This window comes from Xiphophorus maculatus, chromosome 23 (assembly GCF_002775205.1).
Source record: "Xiphophorus maculatus strain JP 163 A chromosome 23, X_maculatus-5.0-male, whole genome shotgun sequence".
Classification (NCBI taxonomy): Eukaryota; Metazoa; Chordata; class Actinopteri; order Cyprinodontiformes; family Poeciliidae; genus Xiphophorus; species Xiphophorus maculatus.
Genome location: NC_036465.1, coordinates 26,113,698 through 26,139,168, shown reverse-complemented (window position 1 = coordinate 26,139,168; position 25,471 = coordinate 26,113,698). Strand labels below are relative to the sequence as shown.

Genomic DNA, 25,471 nt, shown 5'->3' with positions numbered 1-25,471 from the left:
TCTGATTCAGTGTTACTCGCTCCTGTGTTAGTAATTCCAGCTTTTCATGCCAGTAAATACTTCTTACCTTTGCTCAACTGTTTAAAGTGTTAAGTAGAATCCCCAGGCTTTAGATGTCAGCTGTTGGACACTGTTTAGACGGAGTTTGCTTGTTCTGGTAAATACGCTCTGCTGCCCCCAAAGCTTTAGGCTTTCATTGCGAGGAAAAGAAGTTAATTGTGTCTGGTTGTAAGCTGAAAGGAGAGACCAGGTCGGGATCAGCGGCTCTTTGTACTTTTTCTCAAGGTGTTGTGTCGGTTCCCCTGGACCCTGTGACATTTATAAAAGCTTCCAATAGGTACCACCCAGAACAGGAGGTTGCCTTCTTTATTTTCCTACTGAGTGTGGGTTATAACGAGCCATCAGGGCTCTAAAACGCAGCCGAGGTCAGGCTCTTTTCTGCAGCATGTTTAGAGCATTCACCAGTCTTTTATGTCTCCTATTAAAGTAAAAAATGATTATTCCACTCCCAACGATAGAATAAAGATAAGCTGACTTAAGCTTTTTTTTTTTTTACTTCAATGCACTCCTTTTAGTTCGGATGAAACTTTCCCGTCTTGAACAATAACCCTTCGATTCTTGTGTGGGAACTAAAAAGTCTCCTGAGAGTGTTTGAATCTGTGGACAGTTGTTTTCTTAACATCTCAAGTATCTCAAGTTTCAGGCCACTGTGCTGTGACTCATAAAGCCTCCCAGTTGAATTTGTAGTCGACTGAGGGTTCCCCCGACTCAACTTGAAAGGGAATCCACTTAAGGAACAACTCACGCCTGGTCAAAGTCTGTCATGCTCGACAAACGGGTCGCCCTTTGCGTTTGTTCGCTGCGTTTGCAGTAATTTAGTTTTTTGGTCTCTTCCAAGGCTAATAGCAACAATGCTCTGGAGTGTTTTGTCATGACTTCCTTTTCAGAAGTAATAATTTAATGCTGATGGACGCCGCTGCCATAACAGCATCATAATCCCTCAGACAGCATGTCTTTTTCTTTTTTTAAAATTTATTTCAGTAAACGACAGGATGTAGGAGCATATTGTGGATTTTAGACTCGGAACAGGAGACGTCTTCTCGCGTCGACGCACATAAAGGTCGGCCGTTGACCCTGGTGTTTGGTTCCCCGTAGGAGGCTGAGGGATCTTTGCCCTACCTGCTGGTGCTGTGCGGAGACCACGGAATGACCGAGACTGGTAGCCACGGGGGCTCCTCGGTGCCAGAAGTCAACACGGCTCTGGTGCTCATCAGTCCAGCCTTTAAAAGAAAAGGTAAGCCAAATGGTAAAATGTGGATGGTTTGCCCCCTGTTACAAATCGAAAACCACCCTTTTTCCCCGTACTCTCCCAGATGAGGTTGCGGCAGCTGTAACGTGACGTCGGCGCTAAGACTCACTAGCAGAAGTGTTCCTTGAAGTGATGAATGAGGTTAAGTGTGAACGTGGGATTGTGATAATTGGATCTTCTATTTTTGAAATTCTCCTTGCGTGTTTGATTTCTACACCATTCAAGATAATTATTTGCTTGCTGATGTTTGCTAACACTGAGTCCTGCAGAGCTTCAATGAATAGCTTGGGTGTTTTAGATGATTGTTTTGACCTATCGTGGTCGAGGTAATTGGGAAATAAACGCCAAATGAGGTTTTAATCAAGCAAATATACGTTAGTCATTTGAATATTTGATGAACTCACCAATTCTGCAAAGCAACGTACTGCTTGTTATTTATACTGAACTCATCACAACATTGCGCTTCCTATGTGGTTCTGCTCTTCTTAGAGTAACGGCATTAGAAAGCTGCAGGGCATCCCAAAGTTTAAAAAGTAATAAATTAATGCATCAACAATTAAGGCCTTAAAATGTCTTAAAAGCAAGTTGAGCTTCAACATGTTAATAATAGATCTTAAATTGTGTCTTAATTTAGTATATTCTTTGTTTTTTTGTTTGTTTTGTTCTTCTTGTGGGACTTTTCTGTCAGGCAAAAGTTCAAATTGCACTCAAACATCTTCAGATGGTTGAGGCTACCAGTAACTAGCTGTTAAAATACCCTAGCTAGCTGGCTAGCTAGCTTTTTTGTGTCGATAAGTGGAAATTTATTGCCAGTTGGCTGGAGAACATTATTTGTGTGGAGATGTAGGTCTTAAATTCCATTCATACAGGTCTTAAAAAGGTTTTAAAAGTCTTAAACTCCAAGTTAAAAGTTTGGATGATGTCCCCAGAAAGAATGTTGAGTCTATTTGAAATTTCTCCACAGCTGTCCCAAAGGCTTTTCCTTTTCAAGATTTTATTGTCCAAGTCAATATAGTGTACCGGGAGAACCAAATGTTTTGTGTGTTGATGCATTTAAAAGTTTTCAGAGCCACACTTGGTCTCACTTTACCATTTGTTATTGAGAGAACCCCCCCCCCCCCCCCCCCCCCGCCCAGCTAACTGCTCGTAGAAACGCTGTAAAATTTCTTCAAGGTTTGATTAAAATCTACTCATCAAAAGGGAGGCTCTCTAATGAAATGTACCATAATCTCGTAAGGTAAGGACTTTCACTAAGTGGCTCCTTCGACATAAACACGGCGGCATGGAAATGTGTTGGTTTATGAAATCAGCGGCCGCATTAACATAAATGGCTACTCTTTCAAATGAGGGGTCATTAGCAGAGCGCTTGTCTCCCTGTTGTTTTCATTAGTACATGCTCCCCCGTGTCAGAACTCGCTGCCTGCCGAATACCTGGGCTTCACTCTTTAATCCCATTGCGTCTCTAAGAAAAGCGCATATTGGCAGAACATTTAATTGACTTTGCTGGGAGGACCCTGACAGGCAAATCCACTTTATTCAGACATCTCTAGGACTATTGTATATTTAGGTAAGTGTGTCTGACTCTGCCTCTATCTTTACTGTCCTGGATCCAAAAGAAAAAGACTATAAACATTTTGGCACCATTTTCAAATGAAAAATAAACTCAGTCGTTAGCTCACATAAACTGTGGAAGGTACGTCTTAAAGCTAGTTCAACAACTAGCTGCTAACTAAACACCAGGAGACTTCACGGTCTGGACTGTACACACAGTGCGATGAGAATGGACTCCCAGTATCATATTGTTACATGTTGAACCTTATAATTAAAGTTTTAAATGTAATATTTCAATGTCAATTCAACTTTATTTTTTTCCCCTTCAGCAATAGGGATTGGAAGTAACTTTAAGGATGTTCGGCACTTTCAGGTGCGGCGTAAAAAGCCTTAAAAGTAATTCATATTTTAATACATAAAATAACAATGAGGGGTCTGTAACGTCACAGCTGTCTTTGCTCAGCGGGGAAAGTTTTGGATTATTGTTTTTATAAATATCTCGCTTATTTTTTCTCATTTATTGATATCATGAGAACTTCTCGTCATAAGAATTTTGATTAATTTTGACAATAATACGTTCCAGTCGATGATGTTCGAAAGACCAAAAACTGGTCTGCATTGTCAGAATTTTTTTTACTATTTTCTCCAATATTAGTTCCATGAGAGCCTGATTAAAGATCAATAAGGTCAGAAATAGGATTAAATGCTTCTTCATGCAACTGGTGTCTTAAAGAAGCCTAATTTAAGATGGGAATGTTTTTAAAAAGCAGCTTGTAGGACTTAATTACCTACAAAAACTGCAGTTCCTACAAACTAAATCTAATGAAGAATATTTTAAATTCTTACATTACTTTGATTAAAGTTGATTCAAGTCAGTGAAATTCAAGTGGTAATCTACAACTTTCTGTTTTCTTGGTGCGGCCATGTGACCCTAGAGGCTCATTATTCCTAACTGCTCTTCAAAATGGGAATAAAAAGAGAGCAACCCATTCAGGTTTCTCCGCCTGTACCTTTAAGAATATCCAGCGGGGGAGATAAATAAGTATTCAGGGCAGGTTCTTTTTGATGCTTTGCTGATTTTCTCAGCATCTTTCAATTTTTAGACATTTTTATTTTTATGTGGTGAGAGACTTTGAGCCATTCCTCCTTACAGCTACTCTCCAGATCACTTCAGGTTCTCAGCTGCTGCCTAGCAACTCAAAGCTACGGACTTCCTGCACGACCATAATGTGATTCGTCTTTGGTAACTCCATTGTTGTCTTAGCTGTTTATCTCGATTTATTGCCATGCTGGAAGACTCATTCATGACCCATCTTTAACGTTCCTGGATTTCACATTCAATTGGCTGCCGAGCAGAAAAAACGGCACCAGAGCTTAAAGGAAGAGAGTTTGATTTTGCCCTCTACTGACCACAACACTTTCTCCTAAACCGCCTCTGAACCATGTAGAACTACAACGGCGAACCTTAGACGGACGGATGTACATGCACCACCTATAGCAGCTGGTTAAAAGATATCAGTCTGTCCAATTCCCACCAACCTTCCAGCTTATGATCCTGGAGGCAATTCCACCCTTTAGTTGGAGTGGAACAAACTGATTCTGTTTCTGTGGATCTGAAACGGATCTGTGTGAAACACTGGCATCTAGCTAATCTGTGGGAGACAAAATTCTGAATGTGTTTCGGGATCAAATAAATATTTCACTTATAGACACAAACCTTTTTTTTTTTTTTACCCCTCCAGGGGGTCTTTTGTGGGCTCTAGTGTCCCTTATATGATAGTAGACTGACAGGAAACGGGGAAGGAGAGGGGGGAAGACATGCGGCAAATGTCGTCGGGTCCGGGAGTCGAACCCGCGACGTCCACGTCGAGGACCTGGGGCGCGCTGACCCCCTGCGCCACCACAGCACGCCCCAGTATTAGCACACTTGATTCTGATGTAAGTTTACATAATGCATTTCCAGTTCTTGAGCAAAATGGAGAATTTTATGTGTGTTAGAAAACTGTGAAGCGATAAGTAGAGATGCAACTACGATTAGCTGAAGTTATTAAAACAGCAACCTCTTTGAATCATCTTTTCTGGATAGTGGAGTTTCTTATCTTAAGTCTGAGATGTACAGAAACCTCCAACCTTTCTGAAACCAAAATGTTTCCATGCTAAAAGCTCAAAAGGATATAATGGCCTTCCTGTCATCTAGCTAGCTAGCTATTTAGCTATCTATATAGCTATCAAATTTTCTAGCTAGCTGTGTAGCTAGCTAGATAAATGGATAGCTAGGTAGCTAGCTAGTGTGGGGGTTCGATAATGGATAGCTATCTAGCTAGCTATGTTGCTATCTAAGTGTGTATCTAATTATCTATCTATCTAGCTCTCTAATTATCTAGATATCCTGCAAGCTGTAAAGCAAGCTATCTATTGACGTACTTAGCTCACTCTTCCACATGATGTATTCACAGATTTTTTGTTTTGTTTTGATTTTTCAGTTTCTGACCGTCTAAGATGAAACTTGGCTGGTTCTGACCACCAGCAGTTTACTTGTTGCATCTCTAACAATAATACCAGTCCCTTCGTTGTGTGTCGTCCAAAGATCGTTACGTTTCCAGAGCAGGGGTCCTCAAATCCAGGCCTCCAGGACCTGGTGTTCTGCCACTTTTAGATGTGTCTCCGCTTCAACACACCCGAGTCCAGTAATGAGGTCTCTGGAGAACTGTACTGCATACTGAGGAGGGGATCCAGCCGTTTGATTCAGGTGGATCAGGGACACATCTAAAGGTTGCAGGACCTGCAGGTCTGGATTTGAAGACCCCTGCTCTCCACAGGTTAGTGTGTGCGATTCGATAATGGAGAAAGACCCTCTGCTTGTTGTTAACAGCGTAGAGATTGTGAAAAAGAAGACTCCCTTCCCTTCCCTCTGCTTTAGCTGGCAGTATAATTGCAACCAACAACGAAACTTTAAATCTGCAACTTAGTACTAAACATCTTAAAGCAGGTTTCACTTCCTGTCGTCTTTTAGTTTCTGGAAGTGTGACTGTAGCTCCTTTTAGTTTCAAACGGATCGTTTTCTGGCTTATACCGCTGTCCAAATAAGCCTCCAGCTCCGAAATGCGTGGCCGTCTTTAATCTGCGGTGGTCTCACTTCCTGACAGATCCTCTGTTCGTTTAAAAAGACTTTCTGCATAAGTTTAATTCATCACTGCAACCTGAAAACTTCACTCAAATGCAGACAGTACGGGGCGGGGGAGAACAGCACTCCCACTGTCTGTCTGCTGTCGGAAGCTCTCTTCAGAAAGCAGATTGTCAACAACGAAACGCTTGACAGGAGACGACGGGCTTTGAAAAACAACATCCCGGGCTCACTTGATAATGATGATGATGATTAAATTCACGTCCTATTTTGTTGATGCCGTTGCCGTCCTGACAGCCCCCCTCATGGGTATTAATATGAGAATAATGACGGGGGTGATTTGTCGTATTGTGTTTGGTTCCTAAAACGTTTTTTTTTTTTTTTTGCCCCAGTTCTAACCCACGAGCACGATGCAGGCTGCCTTCATGTATTAAAATGAGAAGTTTTCAACTCTCCCCAGCCTCTCACTTTGCTTTCATTTGCTCACAGTTTCACCGCTCAGGGGTCAGAAGTAGCGGAGCAGCAGCGACTACAACGGCACGCTCCGTTAATTCGTCTGACTTCATCAGGCTCCCTAGTAATTGAATGCCGTGGGATGTTTCACCACTGCTGTTGCTGTATTTCTGACTCCAAGACAAGGACTTCCTTTTTTTTTTTTTTTGTAAATTTGTCCTGGTTTGTCCTGGCTTTTGTGTGCAGGGGCATAAACCTGCGTAAAAACAAGACAGAAAGTTGAGTTATTTAATGTGACTGTAGTAGAAAACCGTGGCTTTTGTCTTGAGAAAGAAATATGCGTGCTGGTGATCGGTTTTACACAGCTGTCACTGCTGAGAGGACGTGGCGTTAAGGGACAAAAACACCCACAGAGGAGGCGGTGTCAGGGTTTCCTACAGGAGCTGGAAACACCTGGGATTAGACGGAATAACACAGTAATGATCTGTTGGATCAACCTTCCAGACCACTCAGGCCTTCCGGTTCGGGTTCTGCTCTGCATTGCCAGATCCAGAACCAATCTAATATTCTTGTATGGAAGAAACTTCCAGAAAACTGCAAAACTGCTGGAACATTTTAAATCAAGACTGAAAACTATTTTGTAGTTGCCTTTGATTTGTAATCACTGGAACATTGATCAATATATTTGATTAGTACTTTCTTGGTTATACTGATGATACCATTTAACAAAATGTAATGTTTATTGCTTGCTTCGTAATTTGTTGCTGTATTGTGTTTTTATGACATAGAGCACTTTGAACTGCCTGTTGCTGGAGTCTGCTATACAAATAAACGGGACTCACCAGAATGCAGATTGTATGGAAAAGTACATTAGTGGCCCTTGTTCTGAACTTTTGACCTGCATGACAAAATGTTTGGACACCCATCGCCTGAATCGGGGATGCACGATGTATCGGTAATAACATCGGCATTAGGTGACCCTTTTTTATGTTTGTTTGTTTGTTTGTTTACACATTGATATCGGCCCAATAGGTTGGATCGATATTAACAACCAATGTTTATTTCCATATTGTGGCCGTTTCCAGACGGGACAGAAGGAATTTGGTGATGTGGCGGTCATCATGAAGCAGGGCAGGATCATGGAGTTTAATGTAGACAATATCTGTAAATATTGGTTATTGACCATAACAGCAAAATTGGTAACTTTATTTGACGGGGTGTGCTTAAGACTGACATGACACTGTCCTAAATGTAACATGACACCTGCTATGAACATAAAGGAGTCTTTATGAATGTCTGACTGTTGTCATAAAGTGTCATTGTGTAAACATTCACAGTGAAACATGCATGAAGGCTCCTTCATATTCATAGCAGGTGTCATGTCAGGTTTTTGACAATGTAATATCAGTTTTAAGAACACCCCGTCAAATAAAGTGTTACCGCCAAGGATAATAGTATGCCTGTCGCGAAGCAATAACTCAATTAATTGCATGTAAATTAAAACAAGCTCAATAATTTCCATTTGCCTGATTTTTCCCTGTTCTTCCAAAAACTGGATGATAAAAATCTTCAGTCTGGTTCTTTGGTCTCAACAACACCTTTCTTTTTTGAAGGAAATTTTGTTTCAGAGAATTTATGATCCACTTTATTTGTGGTTTCTGTAGTTTTGTTTGGTTTATTCTGAATTTTTTAAATGTCTCCCAGTTCCAGTGTTAAGTGTTGATTAAAATTGAAAGTTTATTGATCTTTGATAATGCGTCCTTGCATTGTTATAATGCCATTACCATTATATTACTTGAAGATGGTCTCAATAACAGTATTTTCATTTATCGCAATAACTTCTGGGACAATTTATCGTCCAGCAAAATTAGTTATTGCGACAGGCCTATTCAATAGCAGATATTGGTGTTAGCCCTTGGTATTAGTCTGAGTCATCTGTTCGTCCGTCTGTGATCTGTCTCCCTAGTTTTTTTTTTACATTTAAAGCCAACCTTCTGCAAAAACTTTGAAAAATTCACAGAGAATTTTTTTATTATTGTTATTACTGTTACTTCTACTTTGAAAATTGTCCAAGCTGACCAAGTCAAACATCCTAAACTCTGTCTGGGAGAAAGAGTTGCAGTGACTTTTTAACTGTTGCATGCTGTTCCTCCAGAAGCAAAAGAAAGGCCTCTAGTCAGCCCATCTCCGTCTGGTTTCATCATCGCCTCCCTTTGTTTTTGTTTTTGTCTTCTCTTCCTGAAGCGGGAATGGAGAGGCCCGGCGAGGTGGAGCAGGTCGACCTGGCCCCAACGCTGGCCCTGGGCCTGGGGCTGCCCGTGCCCCAGAACAGCGTCGGCCGCGTCATCCCCGGCGTGCTGGAGGAGCGGTCGCTGCGGGACCAGCTGCGCTTCCTGCATCTCAACGGCCACCAGCTCAGCTGCCTGCTCCGAGACAGCACGCCCGACTACCAGAAAGGTAGGCGGCAGGAAACTTTTCTTCCAGAGAGCCTCGCACCCGACGGGTCGTCTCGTTGTTGCGCTGCATCGTTTCGGGACTTGTCTTGTAACAGACTCGACTTCCACACTTTGCTCACACCGCCACCCGCGAGGTTATTGGGGGAGATTTTAAAGGGCTTAGTTTACGCCAGAACAAAATGCAGTGCAATTCTTTCTCGCCTGATGGAATCGTTTTTGAAGTGAAGAGCGTTTCAGCCGGCGTCAGTCAGAAAAGTCCCGCCAACGTGAATGAAACCAAAACATACAGTCGGCTTTCATTATTTCATCTCGGCCTCCATCAAAATGTTGAACTTCATTTCCATATTTATTCTGCCATGAATAAAATTTGCTCTGTCACCACATAAGCATATTCATTGTATCATTATCATACTTATGGACACAGTAATTTGTATTTTTTTTATATAATAAAAATGATTCCATCTAGGCCTGAAAATAGGAAATTGGGGACATTTAGATATTAACTAAAGTCTCTCCCATGCAGGTACTTTTTCACATTTTGCATATTTTAGGTTTACGCCACAATGCTCTGTTAAACTTTAGTTTTTAAGCACTAAAATGTCTCAGGAAGCCTAATGCTTGGCAGGAGTGAGCATTTGTGTCCTAACTATCATCACAAATTTAATTTGTAGATAAATTATCTACAGACACACAAAGATTAGACAAATTCTCATGCATTGGCATTATATTAAAATTAGCGACAACAAAATCTACAAAAGCAATTCCAAAGTCCAAAGCACTTAAAGCTCATGTTTTATATGACACTACTTAATTTTTCTTTTCAGACTTTACTACTGTGTCTGTTTGGGTTTCCGATCAAAAATGCCACCAGAACAATTCCCAAAGTTGGAATTCCAAGTTGGAAAGTCAAAAAGTCTCTGAGCCCTTTGTTCAATATCCAACAAAGCTGCCATGTATTTAAAAGATATTAAAGGTTCATATCTAATCACACCAGTTAATAAATGTATCGATTGTATAGAATGTATGGAAATAAAAAGTGTTTGGATTGTGTTGCTAACAGTAGTTGGCTGCACAACAATTTTGCAAATTCCACAAGCTTTCAAGGCGAATTGAATGCAGCATTTCTCCTTCATCTAATATTTAAAAAGTTTAATACAATTATTTCATTGCTTTTCTTTCTTCATCATCCAGAAAGCAGTTGAGGGCTTAAAATGGATGCTGGAGAAAGTCACAGTTTGGGGAAAGCTCGCGTTTGGACAGGACCTTGTTTGCTGCTGTGCAAAACTAAGACATTTGTGTGCAAGTTGTTTTTTTTTTGTTTTGTTTTTTTAATAACAATTCTTGATTGTTGGCATGTGTGGGGAAAGGGTTAAAACTCTGCTCCTCCAGCGCTTCAAGTCAAACTGCAAAGATGGGAAATGTCTCCAGAAGGCCTTAATGAGAAGCGAAGTCCATCAAAACGTCTTCAAAGTTTAAACGTTTCGTTAAACCGACTTTGAAAACAGACTTTTTAATTCAGCAGGATGCTGATTGGGATTCATTAACCCTCCTTTCTTATGCTTTTGGACTCTGATATTTATTTATTTGAAACTGTGTTTTAACTTAATTTTATTTATTTATTTCGAACAGAGAAAGAAACGAGAAAGAAAAATAGATAAATTAAACAAATTGTCATGCCCAATTGACATAAAGTTTTACATTATCTGTTCAAATAGGAGCAAGTAGAAGGTACAAGATCTTATGTTGGGTTTTTTTTATACATTTTTAATATCAATAGCATTTTTGGTCCTGGAAACACTCATCTTATAGAATATATTTCCCAATAAGCTCCTTTTTAAACAGTTTTTTTAAGCTGGTTTATGTTTGTACTGTTTTTGAATCCAGTCCATAAATCTGCTCCACACACTGATGAACAAAAACTCTTTTTGGTTGTTCTAATACATTGTTTTTAAAAAAAAACAAAGAAAATAAGGAACCAGTAGGACAAGAAAAAACATAACCAAGAACAAAATAATTGGCTTGCCATTGCTTTTCCGTTTGAATAGGAGTGGACAATAAATCATTAGCAATAAATATCGCGATAAACATGTGATCAGTATCAATACATAACACATCTTATGGAATATTCACTACTCAACATGTGGAATATTCATTGATCTCCGATCCAGAACCGCGCAGCATTCTGGGAGATGGATGCTTTAGTTGCTCAAGCTGGGTTGGTGGTATCAACTGTCCCATGCACTCTTTGGTCACCTAGCAACAAGCTGCTGACAAACTTGCGCAGCAGCAGTTTCATGTTTTGCCACCGTTTCTCATAACTGAAAACCATTTAAAAATAATAGTATTAATGTAAAAAATAAATAAATAATAATGGTGTAGAGTGAAAACTGTGGCTAACACAGGAAAAATTATGCCACCAGCTTGGCGGTATTTAAGATGTTAAAAACAAACAAAAAAAATATTAATCGATAATTATCGATATCAACTGATATGAAATGCTTCTATCGTGATACGTTTTTTTTTCTCAGCCATATCGTCCAAGAAGTGAACACTTGTTTAACCCTATTTCTTTTCTCAATCTAACAAAGTATATATATATCACTCACCCACTCAGTAATGATCAGAAAGGTGTAATTAAAAACAAGCTGTGGTATTCATCTGCCTGTTCAATTTACCGTGCAAAAGAACCAACAATTGAAGCAGCCTGAGCTCAACAAGATCAGTCTGGATTTGCTCAACTCCAGCAGGAGCTGGGTGTTTTAAGTAAACCTGTTTTGATCACAGCTTTTTTGTACCTGAATAAATTACCTTTTAAATGTAAAAACCACCTCAGGGAAGTCTCCAATCTGTAGTCTGCTCTTCAACTTCAGTCCTTTCCAATTTCTGTAGAACTACTCGCACAAATCCCAGCCTGTATTTGTTTTTATCCATCTACTTATGTCTCGCCGACAAACGGTTTCTGAGAGACATCCAATCTTTGAGCTCCTTCCTCCTTGTTTCCAGACGTCCTTCCCATCTTCCTGTTTAAACAGCCGGAAGTTCATCGTTCTTTTGTCTGAGAGGTGTCACAAGTGAAGGAGCCGACAGAGAGAACATGAAACCAACACTAGCTTAAAACGGAATGAATTCTAATTAATCCCACAGAGATCCCCGGTAAGCATTAAAGCAGCGATTTATTTTTTTTAAGTTTGTAGATGTTGTCCTCATTTTCACAAATCGCTGATTTGGAAGATGAATGGACGATGTGAAATCACGCGCACGGCTGAAGAAGAATCCACAAAGATCGGCGGCGGCTTTAAAAATCACGTCTGACCTGCTGGAGGTGATGGATTTGTGCCGAGCCGTTTGCTTCACCGGGTTAGACGTGTCGCCTCACACTGAGCAGTACTCCTGATTTAAATGTTGCCCTCATTTAGTGTTCTGAGGCTGTTGGAGCTGTGCGGTATGTTGAATCACAGTTATCATTGCAGTATTAGGTATTTGCTTGTTGTTCATGCTACGAATAAAACCCTATTACAACCTCCCCCAAGACCACTAAGGGTAAGTTCTGGCACTGGGTGTAAATATAGTTTAATTTACAGTTCAAGTAAAATCTCAATCACATGAGACAACAAACACTGGGAAGCTTTAAGCTTCAGGGTCTCCAAGGCCAAAACAACAAACAAAAAAAAACCCTTTTAATTAATGAAGTAAAAACACTTTCTAGAGGAGAACTAAAAAAAAAGTACAAAACCTGAACTCCCTGGCCAACCACAAAACAGGAGAAAACATTTAACAAACAAAATGGCAGAGAACCTTTACCAGCTTCCACTGTGAATAGAAGCAAAACTTTAGTTAGACACTTGATGCTTCACAAAAATGCTCACAGCAAAATCATCCAAAGTCCCCACAAACAATCAGCTCACAGACAAGATCACGTCAGATCAAGGCCCAGAGAAAAAGGAAGGGATCTGACATCTCTGGCTGTCGCTCTTTATGGGGTGGCTGACGAGCTCCAACACATTGCACCTGTGGCAGCCAGGTAGAACTGAAATACAAAGAAAGAGCTCTGTCATGAAGAGAGCCCCTTGAGGTCAGTGTAAACTGTTTACGATCCCAAAGCGACCGCAATGCGCAGAAGAAGAACGCTGATTTCACACAGCATCACATCTTATGGTGGTAATACAGCATGGATCTTTTTGTGGATCAATTTTAAAGTTTATTCAGCAGTGGGAGTCAACAGGATTGGCACAAAAATCATAACGCGAATGAAGCGAATAAAAAGAAAGCCACTACAACTAATAGCAAAGGCATTCTGTAGATTATTGACTACGGTTTGTGTAGCTGGATGTGGTGGCATTGTGATGTGACGCGCTTCAGTGGACCGATTCCCTTCACATTTTCATCATTCTGAGTTTTTTCAGCCACGGTTTACGTCCGATCTGGCTTCGATGACATAAAAGTCAGACAAAATGCAACATGACCGTTTTTTTCCCTGTGAATGGATTGGAATCGGACTGTTCACACCGTCGTGAGAAAGTTGGATGTTGGTCTCAGTTGGGCAAAAAAATCCAATTTGGGTTGCATTCACCTGCTGTGTGAACGTCGCCTTAGTGCCACGTTCACACAGCAGATTCAAGAGCATGGATTCATGCTCTTCATATCTTCACGAATGATTTGAGTGGTCTTTATCTGAAAGTGGTAGGACAGGAAAGTAGTTAAAGAGAGAGGGAAGACATGCAGCAAAGGTCACCAGGCTGGGAATCTGGGAATGGATGTTTATGACTGTGGTCATGAAGTGTCATTTGGCAAAATGACACTTTTAATGCAAGGTTGCTTTAAAATGTGCATTAAAGGTCAGTTAAAAGTGCCAACTTTGCATTATCTGGTAAATTTAAACACTTCAATGCAAAGTTGGCACTTTTAATTAAAAGTGTCATAATTTACCGAATGACACTTCATAACAATAGTCATAGACATCCATAAAGACTCCTTCATCTTAAATATTTGTGTCAGAGTCGTATCAGTCTTAAGAACACCCCTTCAAATAAAGTTACCAAATATTTTTGCTGAAGTCGGAGCTGCCTTATCTACACGTAGCTAAATTTAAATGTGCCGTAATTGTTTGTTCTGTTTATGTTCACCCAGACATTTTGCCCTTTTACGTTACTTTACATATCCAACGGCATCAAGCATTCATGAGGACAGGAAGTCTATTAAGGCTAGAAATCCGGAAAACACAAGTTGCTATTCTTTGAACTTTATTTATGTATTTAAGCTAGCCACATGCATTTGCAAACTTGTTTCCAGTTCCTCGCTGTTTCTTCGTTGGACCACTTTTGATGAGACGGTGAAAAGAAACACCCCACATAAACCGGACCCTAACTTTACAATAAAAAACAAATAAACAAGAAGCTTATCGGGCACAATGGAGGGCATACTGCTACGCATCTTGAGGATCTCAGCACAGCTAGTAGCGTGAGAAATGCTTGCATCATGAAGCATTAACTATTGCTGCTAATCTGTAGTCACCCCTGTGTGTGTGTGTGGGTGTGTGTGTGTGTGTGTGTGTGTGTGTGTGTGCGTGTGTGTGTGCGTGTGTTTGTGTGTGTGTGTGTGCGTGTGTGTGTGTTTTTCCCCTCAGTACCCAGTTCAGATGATGCATCAGGTTCACTGTGTTCATGTCTAAAGTAGATGTCTCCCAAACAGCAAACGTTGCATTTAGAAACAAACAAAAAACACAAATGGCACCTCATTTTCCTCTCTATTTTAGTCCATGGGTTTCCATAGCGATGGGAGGGGAAAAAAATGGAAATAAATTCAGTAGACCTACATTTGGATGTGTTGATTTGTCTGAATCCGTCCACTCGGGTAATCAGGAAGTTATTATGCAGCAGGATGTGTTTGCCACCGTTGCCTTGGGTGTTTTGATAATCCTCCCGTCAGACAAATCTTCCTCTTCTGGTGCTCAGGGTTTGGAGTCTCGGGGTGCGGTTTGGATTTTTGTTTTTTTCTGTTTTTTTTGTTTTTGTTTTTTTTTTTTTGCAGATCTGCGAGGCATCGAGCGTTTTTTTTTTGTTTTTTTTTTTCCACCCCGACTCCTCGGGCCGACGTTTTCCAACTCGGCCCGTCTTGCGTTATCTCAAAATCTTGAGTTGTTTTTCTTGCTTTTCACAAGAAAAAACTTTCAGGACATGAAAGCAGGCCTTTTTTAAAAAAAAATGATGATGCAAGGCTTAAACAACCCCTTTCCAATTTAATTCTTCCTCTGCCACATTCCTGTCCTGTCTCGAGCATTTCAATCTTTATGTTGCGTTTTTTTTTCCTCTCCTGTGCTTCTAACCTCGGGCATTTGGAGGAGCCATTAACCAATCCCTGTACTTTCAGACGGATAATGCATGGCCGGGGCCATCCATATTGTGTAATTCATGCCTGCGGCTTAAGGTTCTAATATTTCTTCTAACCCTCTCTGTCTGACAGAGCCTCAGTCCCTATTTATCACGTCTATGCTTATGCTGCTGAGATGGGTGTTACATTGCAAATAATTGTTTATAGGAGATGCTGCGTGTTTTTCACGGAGCTGAAACAAATTGCTCTGACCTTCGAGCGGCTTCGAAGCCGTTGGAGTAAAATGTGAGGTGGCATCATTTGATGTGCTGAATGAGTCAGAGCCGGTCTCTCTAAGCGACCAGACAAATTGCTCATGAGGCTAAATGGTCTCACCAGGGGCGTACTCGCTTTTTTTTCTTTTCTTTTTTTTTTAAGTTGACACAGAACCATAAAAAAAGAAGAAAATACTGAATAGATTTTTTTTCCCTATTCAAAAGAACATCATTATGTCCAAAATGACAGATGAAGTCGTAAATAAGATTACACGGATCTGATTTCTACAGAAACGGTCAGAAAGTTTTCCTCCTGATTAAAGACAAGCGCGTCTCGGCTGTTTGTGGAGGCTTTTGTCGCGACAAAACGTCTTTCTGCATGGTGACGCGCCCCATCGCAAAGCTGAAACAGGTCCATGAATTATTTTAGCAGCACGGCAACAAGTCTGAGCCGTTGTCTTGGTCTTCCAAATTCCACAGATCTCAGTCCAGTCAAACATTAACAGTGGACTACCGATCGATCAATCAATCAATCAATCCATCCGTGGGGGCGCCCCTCCTGGAAAGTTAAACTTGAAGCGTCCGCTGGTCGCGTCTCGTCAGCAGGTACTTCTTCACAACCTCCGGGATCGAACGGAGTCCACGCCTCAACGGGTCGGAGATGTTTCGGCAGGAGAACGGGGACCAGTACACTTCTAATTCATAAAGTTACGCCTGATTGGTCTGTTTTTCTAGAAGCAACGTCTAGTGGCCTTGTAAGTTCAGAGCCGCTTCGAAATTGTAACCCTTTAGTGCATGAATTATGATCCTTTATGGCAGGATTTTATTCCAAACTGTTTTTGATTTCCTTAAGGCATAGAAAAGAAAAGGTAGGAACTTTTTTTTTAAAAATGGAACAAAATTTTGTTGAGCAAAAAAATTTTTCTAGGATTTTTTTCTAGGTGATCAATTGTAATTTTCTCCAAATACAGAATTATTTGGAAAACACTTCAGTAGTATTTTTCTTTAGGGGTTAGTTGATGTCGCTATATATATATATACATATATATATATATAGTTTTACCTGCAAGAGTTATCTAGAGTAGGAGAGACTGGCCACTTGCAGTGGATGGCCAGTAGCTGATAGTGTATTGCCTGGTGCACTAGTGTCCACTTCAGCATCTATAACATAGAAATCCACAAGAAGCGCAAGAAAATGGCTTTCAGTTATCTGTCCACTGCAGTGACCGCGATGCATGAAAGGGTTAAAATGGAAAGATCCGTTCAGGTATTTTAGGGAACCGAAGTGGAAAACGAGATTGTCAGTTTTTGGTCTTTGTTAGGCACACGACAATTCCTGTCCGATGTGATTTATTTATTTTTTTTAATTTTTATTATTGTTTTAGTTTGCACAGTTTTTCCAGCATTAATGGCTTCGGTTCCTCAGCTATATGAGTGGATTTAGCTGCCTCTGATAAAACAAATGCCTCATGCAGGAAAACAAGATTCATAAATTCATCCTATCTAGTAGAACATGAAGAAGAACGAATATGATGCATAGACAGGCGTTTTGTTAGATTAATGCTACGGAAGGACAAAAACGAAAAGAGGGAATGACTAATTCAGAAAAAACTGTTCTACTAAATTAAAAAAGCACAGTAATAGATCACCTCGTCTTGAAAACAAATAAACAAGATATTTCCACCTTGTTTTGTTTTTTCCTTCTCCCCCTGTCCAATCCAGAGGCCGGCTTCGAACAGTTTCGTGTGGCAGAAAAGGCTCATGGGAGCTGGATGAAGCTCTACCTGGAAGGAAACACCTCTGAGGTTCTGACCAACATGGGCAAAAAAGTCCTGAAGCAGTACCTGGAGGCGCTGGCTGCCATGAGTTCTGCTCTGAGCAAACAGCTGGGCAAATACGACATGTACTCCATGATCGCAGGAATGGTGTTTGTGTTCCAGGTGAGGCTCCTAGAGCGTCTGCTGGGGGAGCCCGGCCCCCCGTTTAGCAGTGCTGGGTTGGCTCATTAACCCACACAACAGTGCAGGAAGTAAAAATTGAAAAGAGAAACTCGGAAGATTATAAACTTTTGATAGCTTTAATGCCAGTAACAAGAATTGGCATTAAAAATAAAGCTGGGGTAAAAATGTAAAGTTAGTTTGTTATTCAATGCAGCAAGCAAAATTGAAATGTTTTTTGATTTACTCCACACACATTAGATTTTTAAAAAAAATATGAAATCATTGTTTCTTGCTTTTCACAAATTGCTGGGATCATATAAATCATGTAATTACATTCACAGTCATTGTTGTAATTAGGATGCAGATAGCGGCGTACAGAAACTGATTTTAGCTAAGTGGGATTTCTTTTAAGAACTACAAAACAAGAAGAGGTAGCAGTCAGTGATCATCTACATTAGTAGCAGAGGGTGACGTCTAAGCACTGTGTGAGACAGAGTAGTTGCTGTAATTTAGGGCCTTACTAATATTTTAAATAAAATATGATCATCAAACTGACATTTTAAACTGACTTCAGCAGATACGCTACCCGCTAGCTCCTTGTTTTGAAAATGTACCTGAAAAAATAGACCTTTAAACTAGAGCTTACATTTCATTCAAGGTGGATTTAAAGCATCTTAAAATGTCTTAAATTCGACTGACTTCTAACACCATGAGATGAAGGAATTTGTATGATTCAGGTGTGCTGCAAAAGGGATGCAAATAAAAATTGCGGGATAGTAGCTGTCGACCCCTGACCTAAAGACATCTACAGACTGCATAAAAGTATAAACATCACAACAGAGAGATGAGGTTCCTACGTTTTAACCTGACAGCTTGATCCAAGTTGGTCCAACTTTTCCCTCACCTCTCCTCTTCCTCCCCTGGCCTTTCAGCTCCTGCTGGTCTTACTGCTGGCGATGCCCGAAGCCCTCAGCAGCGCCGCGGCAGTGGACCTTCCGGTGCTCTCCTCCCTGCTCTCCCTGCCTTTCTACCTCTTGTGCCTGCTCCTCGCCTCCGTGCACGTGTTGGTGTGCACGTCTGCGGAGAGCTCCTGTTACTTCTGCAGCCTCTCCTGGGGCCTCGTGTTTGCCGCCGTTGCCTTCTCCTCGGCGATGTTTTGCATTCTGATCTCCATGGTGACACGGAGGCTCCCGTTCGGACCCGCGGTACATGGGAAGGTGAGTGAGACGTCGCGACGAAACTGGTGTCCAACGTTTGTGCTGCAAAAATGTTTGTTTGTGCCGCTGTCAGTTTAGAGATATTAAGAAATGTGTCCAGAGGTCATAAAAGGTCAACCGACCAGTTCCTGTTTACAAACTCAAACGAAATACGGTGTCAGTCAACTGTGCAACTTTTGTGCTGGTTTGTGCTGCAGAAAGTTGTTTTTTTTTTAAACAACCTTTAAAAAAAAATAACTTGTTTTTTCTTAAAGGTTGTTTTATCATTTTCATCATTTTAATGATATTAATACGTTTTCAGATGTCACAAGAAATTCCCAGCCACGTTATCAAAGTCAAACAAAATTGATATGAATTCATTTTGATATGTTTGCCAACTTACATTTGGCCAATTAGCTCATCATAGGTTTATAAAACTGTGATGTCATCGTCTGAGTCTTCACTAATTGTTGAAAGTCACGGTAATCTTTGTGTGTGTAAAGTTCTGACTGGATCTGATTCAAAAGTCTCAAAAAAATAATCTCATTATTCTGACATTCAGCGATTAGAAATAATTTTGACAACCTCAAAATGACAGGAAATATTTAGGCTCATTACAACGAGTGGAGAAATGTTATGTTTGTAAAAGCAGCTCGAATAATAAGAAAGGCTAAATCCACTCAGGTTCTTTTGGTCTTTTTGATATTTGTCAACTTGCTTTTAAGCTCTTTGTTTCCCGAAGGTTTATTTCTGCACATCGATCCAGTTTGTTTTCTTGTTTTTATTTCTGAAAATTGGAGAAAAAAAAAATCTCCAAATCCTATTTAATGAGTTTTCAGAAGAACATAAATGTTTCAAACCCTGATTGACTTGCCCACCTTGCTTGGTATTTAATCAATGATTCCACTTAATTACCCCTAATTACTCTACAGTGTTGCACAGGAATACAATAAGGTAATAAGAAGTAGTTTACACCGGAGACGGCTCATTTATTTAAACACATGAAGCAGTGCTTCATGAAACTTTTATACATTCAGTACTAGATGAGAACAGGAAAGAAAGGCTCTGCAAACACTGCTGCTTCTGCTATGTTTTTTTTTTTTTTTTTTAGTAATAATAATAATAAAAGCAACAAGAAATAAATGAAAAGTGCACAGATGTTTTCTGTAGCCGATGACTTTTCTGTAATTTCCACAATCACTCATCTTCCTGTCCCAATACTGGAATGGATACACACTTGGAGTTGGATGTTACCTTAGTCTGTAAAAAAAAAGGAAAAATGTTTTTGAGCAAAATGAGCCATACATGTGGTTCTTTACAATGTCTGGACCGACTACCTGCTGTTACGTTAACTTTTTTTTTTTTTTAAAACATTCAACCTTGCCACAATGTTAATTGTTCATATTGTGAATGGAATAGAAAACCCAATTTGAAAAATATTGTTTTCATATTGTATTATTAGTACTTTAAAGGTACTAATAACATATAGCTAAAATCATGTAACTATGTCACCTTCAGTCGTTAGAAAAATCCTAAAAATGACTTACAAAAAATTGGACTTTGTAGTTTAACGCTTTGAAATTGGGTCTCTGTCTCTTTAAGAAGCTCCTGCTCTTTCTGAAACTCCGCCTTCAGGAAGTCATCCCAACATGGCTCCTCTAATAACCCTTTAACAACATTTTTACCAGTGTTGCTCTGAGAAGTGGCTCCTATAATGAGCTCAGCAGATGTTCAGTTCCACCAGGTGTTTGCTAATTGCTGCTGGCTAGTCTGAAGGAGCTGAGTTGTGGAGGGCTGCTTGGAAACTGCAGCTTTGAGGAGGAGCTGTGCCTCGAAGGCGGGGCCAGGACCACCCAGGTTTTTTGCACAGCTGAATGGTTGCCATGGAGATTAAAGGAATTGTCAAACATGCATCGAAATGAATCAAAACAACACTCCAGATATATTTTTATCAGCGAATAATGGTATAATATGAGGTTCGGCTTAAAAAAGTACATTGTACGTCGTACCAAAGGTTTTGTGATACGACCACAGAGGCGAGTAACCGTCTCTTGATGATGGTTCTGTACCTGGCAGAGTTCATCGTCATAGCAACATGAAGTGCTGCCTCGCGTAATGAAGGACCGCTGCATTATTTTTTTCTCTCAACTCTCCGAGGCTCTGCGACCTGACTGGGTAACGGGCCGCCGTTGTGAAAGAAACCCTTCAGGTCCACCTTGAAGGTGAAACGAGCCTCTGAATAACAACAAGAAGGATCCTACTGGGCAGGCCTCACTTATGACCCAACTCTTACATGCAGAAGCAAAACATTAGCATCAGTGCTGACGGAGGCAGACATGTTCTACAGTACAGAATGTATCCAATTGATTAATTTAGCGGTCTCTAAATGCATGGAGCTTTGGAAAGCACGCCGAACTTCACCTTTATTGATCTGACTGCCTTATCTTTTGTGAAAGCTGTTATTTGTGTTCATTTAGTCTTCAGTCTTGTCACAGGTACATTTACTGATCTAAATGTATTTATACCTGGAACGGCTAGCAGCTTTTCAAAGGGCCGTCTTCAGTGAAGTTGTTCTTTCAGCGTTCATATATTGGCCTTCTGTTAGCACAGGGATCAATAACAGGTTCTCATGGATTACTTTAAAAGCAATGTATGGATTTTATCCCTGCTGCTCCTGATAGCAGGCACAAAAGAAGCCTGGTGTAATGAAAGACTTGTTCTAAAAATGGGGTTTAGAGATTTGCAATAAGAGCACATCTTCATATGCCAGACTATCATACACCTTTGTATCTACTTTTTTAATATCAAGACTAGATAAGAAAGTTAGATATTTCAAGTGACCAAAAACCTCTGTGCATTTTAAAAGCATTTTATGTGACAGTCTGGTGAGGTCCAAAAGCATTTTTTGCCATGTGGGCCAAAGTCACCATTAAAATAATAATAATAATGTAAAAGTAATTTTATGGTGCTATTAGCCTTTCTTACTGGCTCTCGTTTTCCCTGCTCAGGATCCGATTTTTAAAGCTGAATACGTCACCTTTCATTTTGCCTTTCAAAGTTTGAACCATGACGGTTTTAAAAATGTAGGTTTGCAAAAGAAACAAATTGGGCAGAAAACACACGCTTTAATTACCAGGGCATCCTTAAAAAGTCTTAATCTCATTTATCTAAAATTGAGGCCTTTAAAATGTCTTAATTTCATTAAAAATGTAAGTTGGTTTTAATCACAGGTCTTACATTTTGTTGTAGCTGGACTATTCTATGTAGACTTTTTTGTCAGGCAAAACGTTTGAGTCGCACGCAAACATCTTTTACGTTTTGTGAAGGATACCCCAGCTAGCTAGCTTTTTGTGCTTCTATCTTGGCTAAGTGTAAATTTACCACAAGTTGGCTGGACAACGTTCATCTTCACCACTGCCAATCCATACGATGTTAAATGCAATATAATCCAATTCTCTTTTGTCACAACAAATATCCTTTCTGTTGTGATATTTGTGAAATTCTCGTCATAATGGTCCTAAAATTGTCTTTAAAAGCCTTTAAATATGAGCTGGTGAAACCTGCAGAAACTCTGGTTTTGCTTTAGTTTTCTAATCTAAATTCAAACGTGAGCCAGAGAGTTTGGTTCCATGAATTTAGCTCACTTTCTGCTCCAACAGAATATAATTAGAGTTTGAACCCAATGACCCTGTAATGAGTTTGCTGTTTCCCTTAAAAAAATATGAGAAGCAGAAACACTGTGTAACTCTAAAATAGTGACGTTATTAGAAAAGGAGGCCCGTAACGGACAATTTAATTGAATTTCATAACTTTTTTTTTTTTTTTTTAAAGTTCAGTGAAGTCTGACAGCAGTAGAAAAATTTAACAAGATTTCTTTCTTGGCCTGGGTGAAACAGCTATGTTTTCCAATGAGAAGTCATAACACAGATGGTTGGGTCAGAATACTCTTATTCTTTTCTTTTTTTCTTCTTCTTTTTCTCGTGACATGATGGAAAGGCGGGTTCAGAGCCGTGCCGCTGAAATAAATCACAGACACACACCGGGCCCGAGACTGACTTTATGGAATAGCACAAACGATCTGTTATAAATTATGGTAAAGATATGATTGGAACTAAACATTTCACCAAAATTTGATTCAAAATACGACATTTAGAGGCCTTTTCTTTTTCCTTTCATGGTGCAGAGAGCACTGTTGACAGGGCAGGAGCGCCGTATACTTTTCTTAGCACATTAGGCCTCCGCTCATTTTGATTGATTAATGTACTACTGTACACGCTGGCCCCTGAGGCCCCCTGGAGAATATTTCTCCCATTTAGACTTTTCAAGTCAGCGGAAGAGCCTCGAGTTCAAGGGTAGACGAGGAGATCAATACTAAGGGACTCACGTCTGTTTGATTAATACATGAAGCGATCCAGCCACATGCTGGCTAGCGTACTTAGAAAAAATAACAGTGCCAGCAGGAGAGAAAACTGAAAATTTGAAGCTTTTATCAGGTAATATTAGTTTGAAACAGAAAAACAGAGTCAGTGTTTTACATGTGGGTTACTTTAAAGCAACGGGGGTTCAAAGTGGGGCTCAGGGGCCATTTGCAGCCCTGGGAATGAAGTTTTTGCGACCACACGACCACAGTTCAAGAATAAAGTAGGACAAATCTGCTTCCAAAAATGTTAGCTGCAACACAGAGTGATCATATTTTCCAGTCTTTCTGGTTTTCTTCTATTGCCATGGTAACCAGTAGCACCTCCACTCGTTGACTCGCACTCTAAAGTTCACCCCGGCGCGCCAAAATCTGCTTTTAGTTGCCGTATTAAAACTTGTCTGAATACAACAACTGTTTTCAAATGAAGACCGAACTAGGACCTGTTTTTATTGCTGAGAACCGGATCAAATATTTTTTAAATTTTCTTCAAAATAATAAGCAAACTGTAGGCCTTTCATTGAACAAGGGAAGACATGCTAAAACCATTAGTATTGGATGTACGTTTCTTTTCTCTTTTTTTGTGCAAAACAAAATCTGATTACTGTACTTTTTTTGTTTAATTAAAAATAGTTTATGCTTAGTTTAGTTGGTAAAGAAAAAATTGCAACATTTTTGTTGACTTTAGTTCTTAAATATAATATTTTTATTGAAAATTTTAGGCCACATGACAAAAAGTTTTATACACCTCTTGTTTAAAGACTTTACGTTCTTCTGCTTCTACCAACATTACCAAATATTAATGTTTCCTTCATCAAAATCATGACATGGACATAAAGTGATCCTGACCTAGAGAGGAAGTTGCTGTAGTTTTAAAACTGCTTTTACATTTCCTGTCTTTTTAAAGACCTTGCTAGGATATAACACATCTGATTTATTTGCTGCGGATTGAAGAGGCTGCTGCTGCCATGGAAATCGTTCCATAATGTTATACATTATGGCTACAGCATCGATTTTAGATTAGCGGGTATGTCCAAAGGTTTTGCTGACTTACCGAATGCGTATAAATACAAACTAACGTTATTAAAAGTATTAGAATCCGCTTGTAGTTCAGCGAGGACGCATGAAGAGAAAGCTGGGTGAAAACGCTGAATGTACGGCAGATGCAACGCTTGAACAGAAATAGACGAAGCACCGCAGGTCAGCCTGACCCACATAGATCTAGAATTACAAGAGAGGTGGAGTTATTTGTGGGTTTTCGTATATAATCTGCCTCCATGCAGCTCAGAACAGTTGACTGACCTTTCATCTTTTACGTCTCGGCGGGGTGAAATGGCTCCAACAGAGACAAATAGGCGAACACTGAAACTTCCAACTAGACCAACACCTTTACTCTGTTGTTTTTTATTATTATTATTTTTATTCACTGCATTCTTATTTTGCCATCTTAAATAAGTTTCTTTGCAATGGTAGCTTTACAGATTAACTTATTGAACACATTAAAGTGCTATTTTACTGTTATATGTAGGTTCCTTTGTGTCGTTAGTTATAGACGTCTACAAACCTGACCAGGGATTAGACATGCGCGCCAGTCTTTGGTTTGAGGAGTTATAGACGAGAGAATGGTTTCTTTCACATCTTGTTCCTGCTCACATACATTTGAAATAAATACATAGAAGTAACCAAAGCGTAGTTTACAAACCCATCCATCAGTTGGAGGTGATGAAATGAATGCAGAAGCAGTTTTTTCCTCCATCACAGGCGAGTAAACGGCATCTGTGTCCGGGACGCCGTCTCGACTAGGGAATGCCTCTATTGGTGGGTGCAGACACATTCAACAAATTAGAATGTTATGTTATTGAAAAGTTCATTCATTCCTGAAACTCAATCCATTGAGTTAAAACGCATTATGTGGATTAATTGGACACGGTTCTGAGAATTATGATGATTTTCCACTTACAGCTAATGACAACGTTTAAGACCAATAAAAAGCATTTTTAATGTAGAGCTGTGGGTTTAGTGAAAAGCATTTTAAATACCTACTTAAAGGTTCTCCTTTTCAAAATGTCTCTTTAATCCGACAAGTGAGCCTTGTCGGAAAGCATATTCTGATTTATGAAATGTGGCTGTATTTTCAAACAGTTAGCTGGACCAGATTGCCACTAGAGTGTGTGAGCAGTGTGCAGGGTATTTGGAGCTTACCAAAATGTAAACAGAATTTTTCCTTTCTACAAATCACAGACTGTTTTCTCCCCACCTCTTGGTGAATAGATTAGTTGTGCACCAATTGCAGTTTTCTAGCCGACCAGCAATTATCAATCTTTAAAAAACCTGACCTGTATGATTTTGGCTGATGCCATTTTTTATTTTGGTCTGAAATGTCGCTAAAAATAGCTAGAAAGTTGCTATTTTTATAAGGTGGCAACAGTGCTGTGACTATTGTT

General features: G+C 39.9%; 1 protein-coding gene across 1 annotated transcript in view; it reads left to right on the top strand.

Moving 5' to 3' along the window:
- pigg (phosphatidylinositol glycan anchor biosynthesis class G) overlaps positions 1 to 25,471 on the top strand; it is a 98,163-nt gene that overhangs the window by 28,668 nt on the left and 44,024 nt on the right. Inside the window, exons 5-8 of the mRNA XM_023328856.1 lie at positions 1,156 to 1,294; positions 8,682 to 8,894; positions 17,197 to 17,414; positions 18,347 to 18,631. Of these exons, the coding sequence (XP_023184624.1) occupies positions 1,156 to 1,294; positions 8,682 to 8,894; positions 17,197 to 17,414; positions 18,347 to 18,631 (855 nt within the window). The remainder of the gene's footprint in view (positions 1 to 1,155; positions 1,295 to 8,681; positions 8,895 to 17,196; positions 17,415 to 18,346; positions 18,632 to 25,471) is intronic.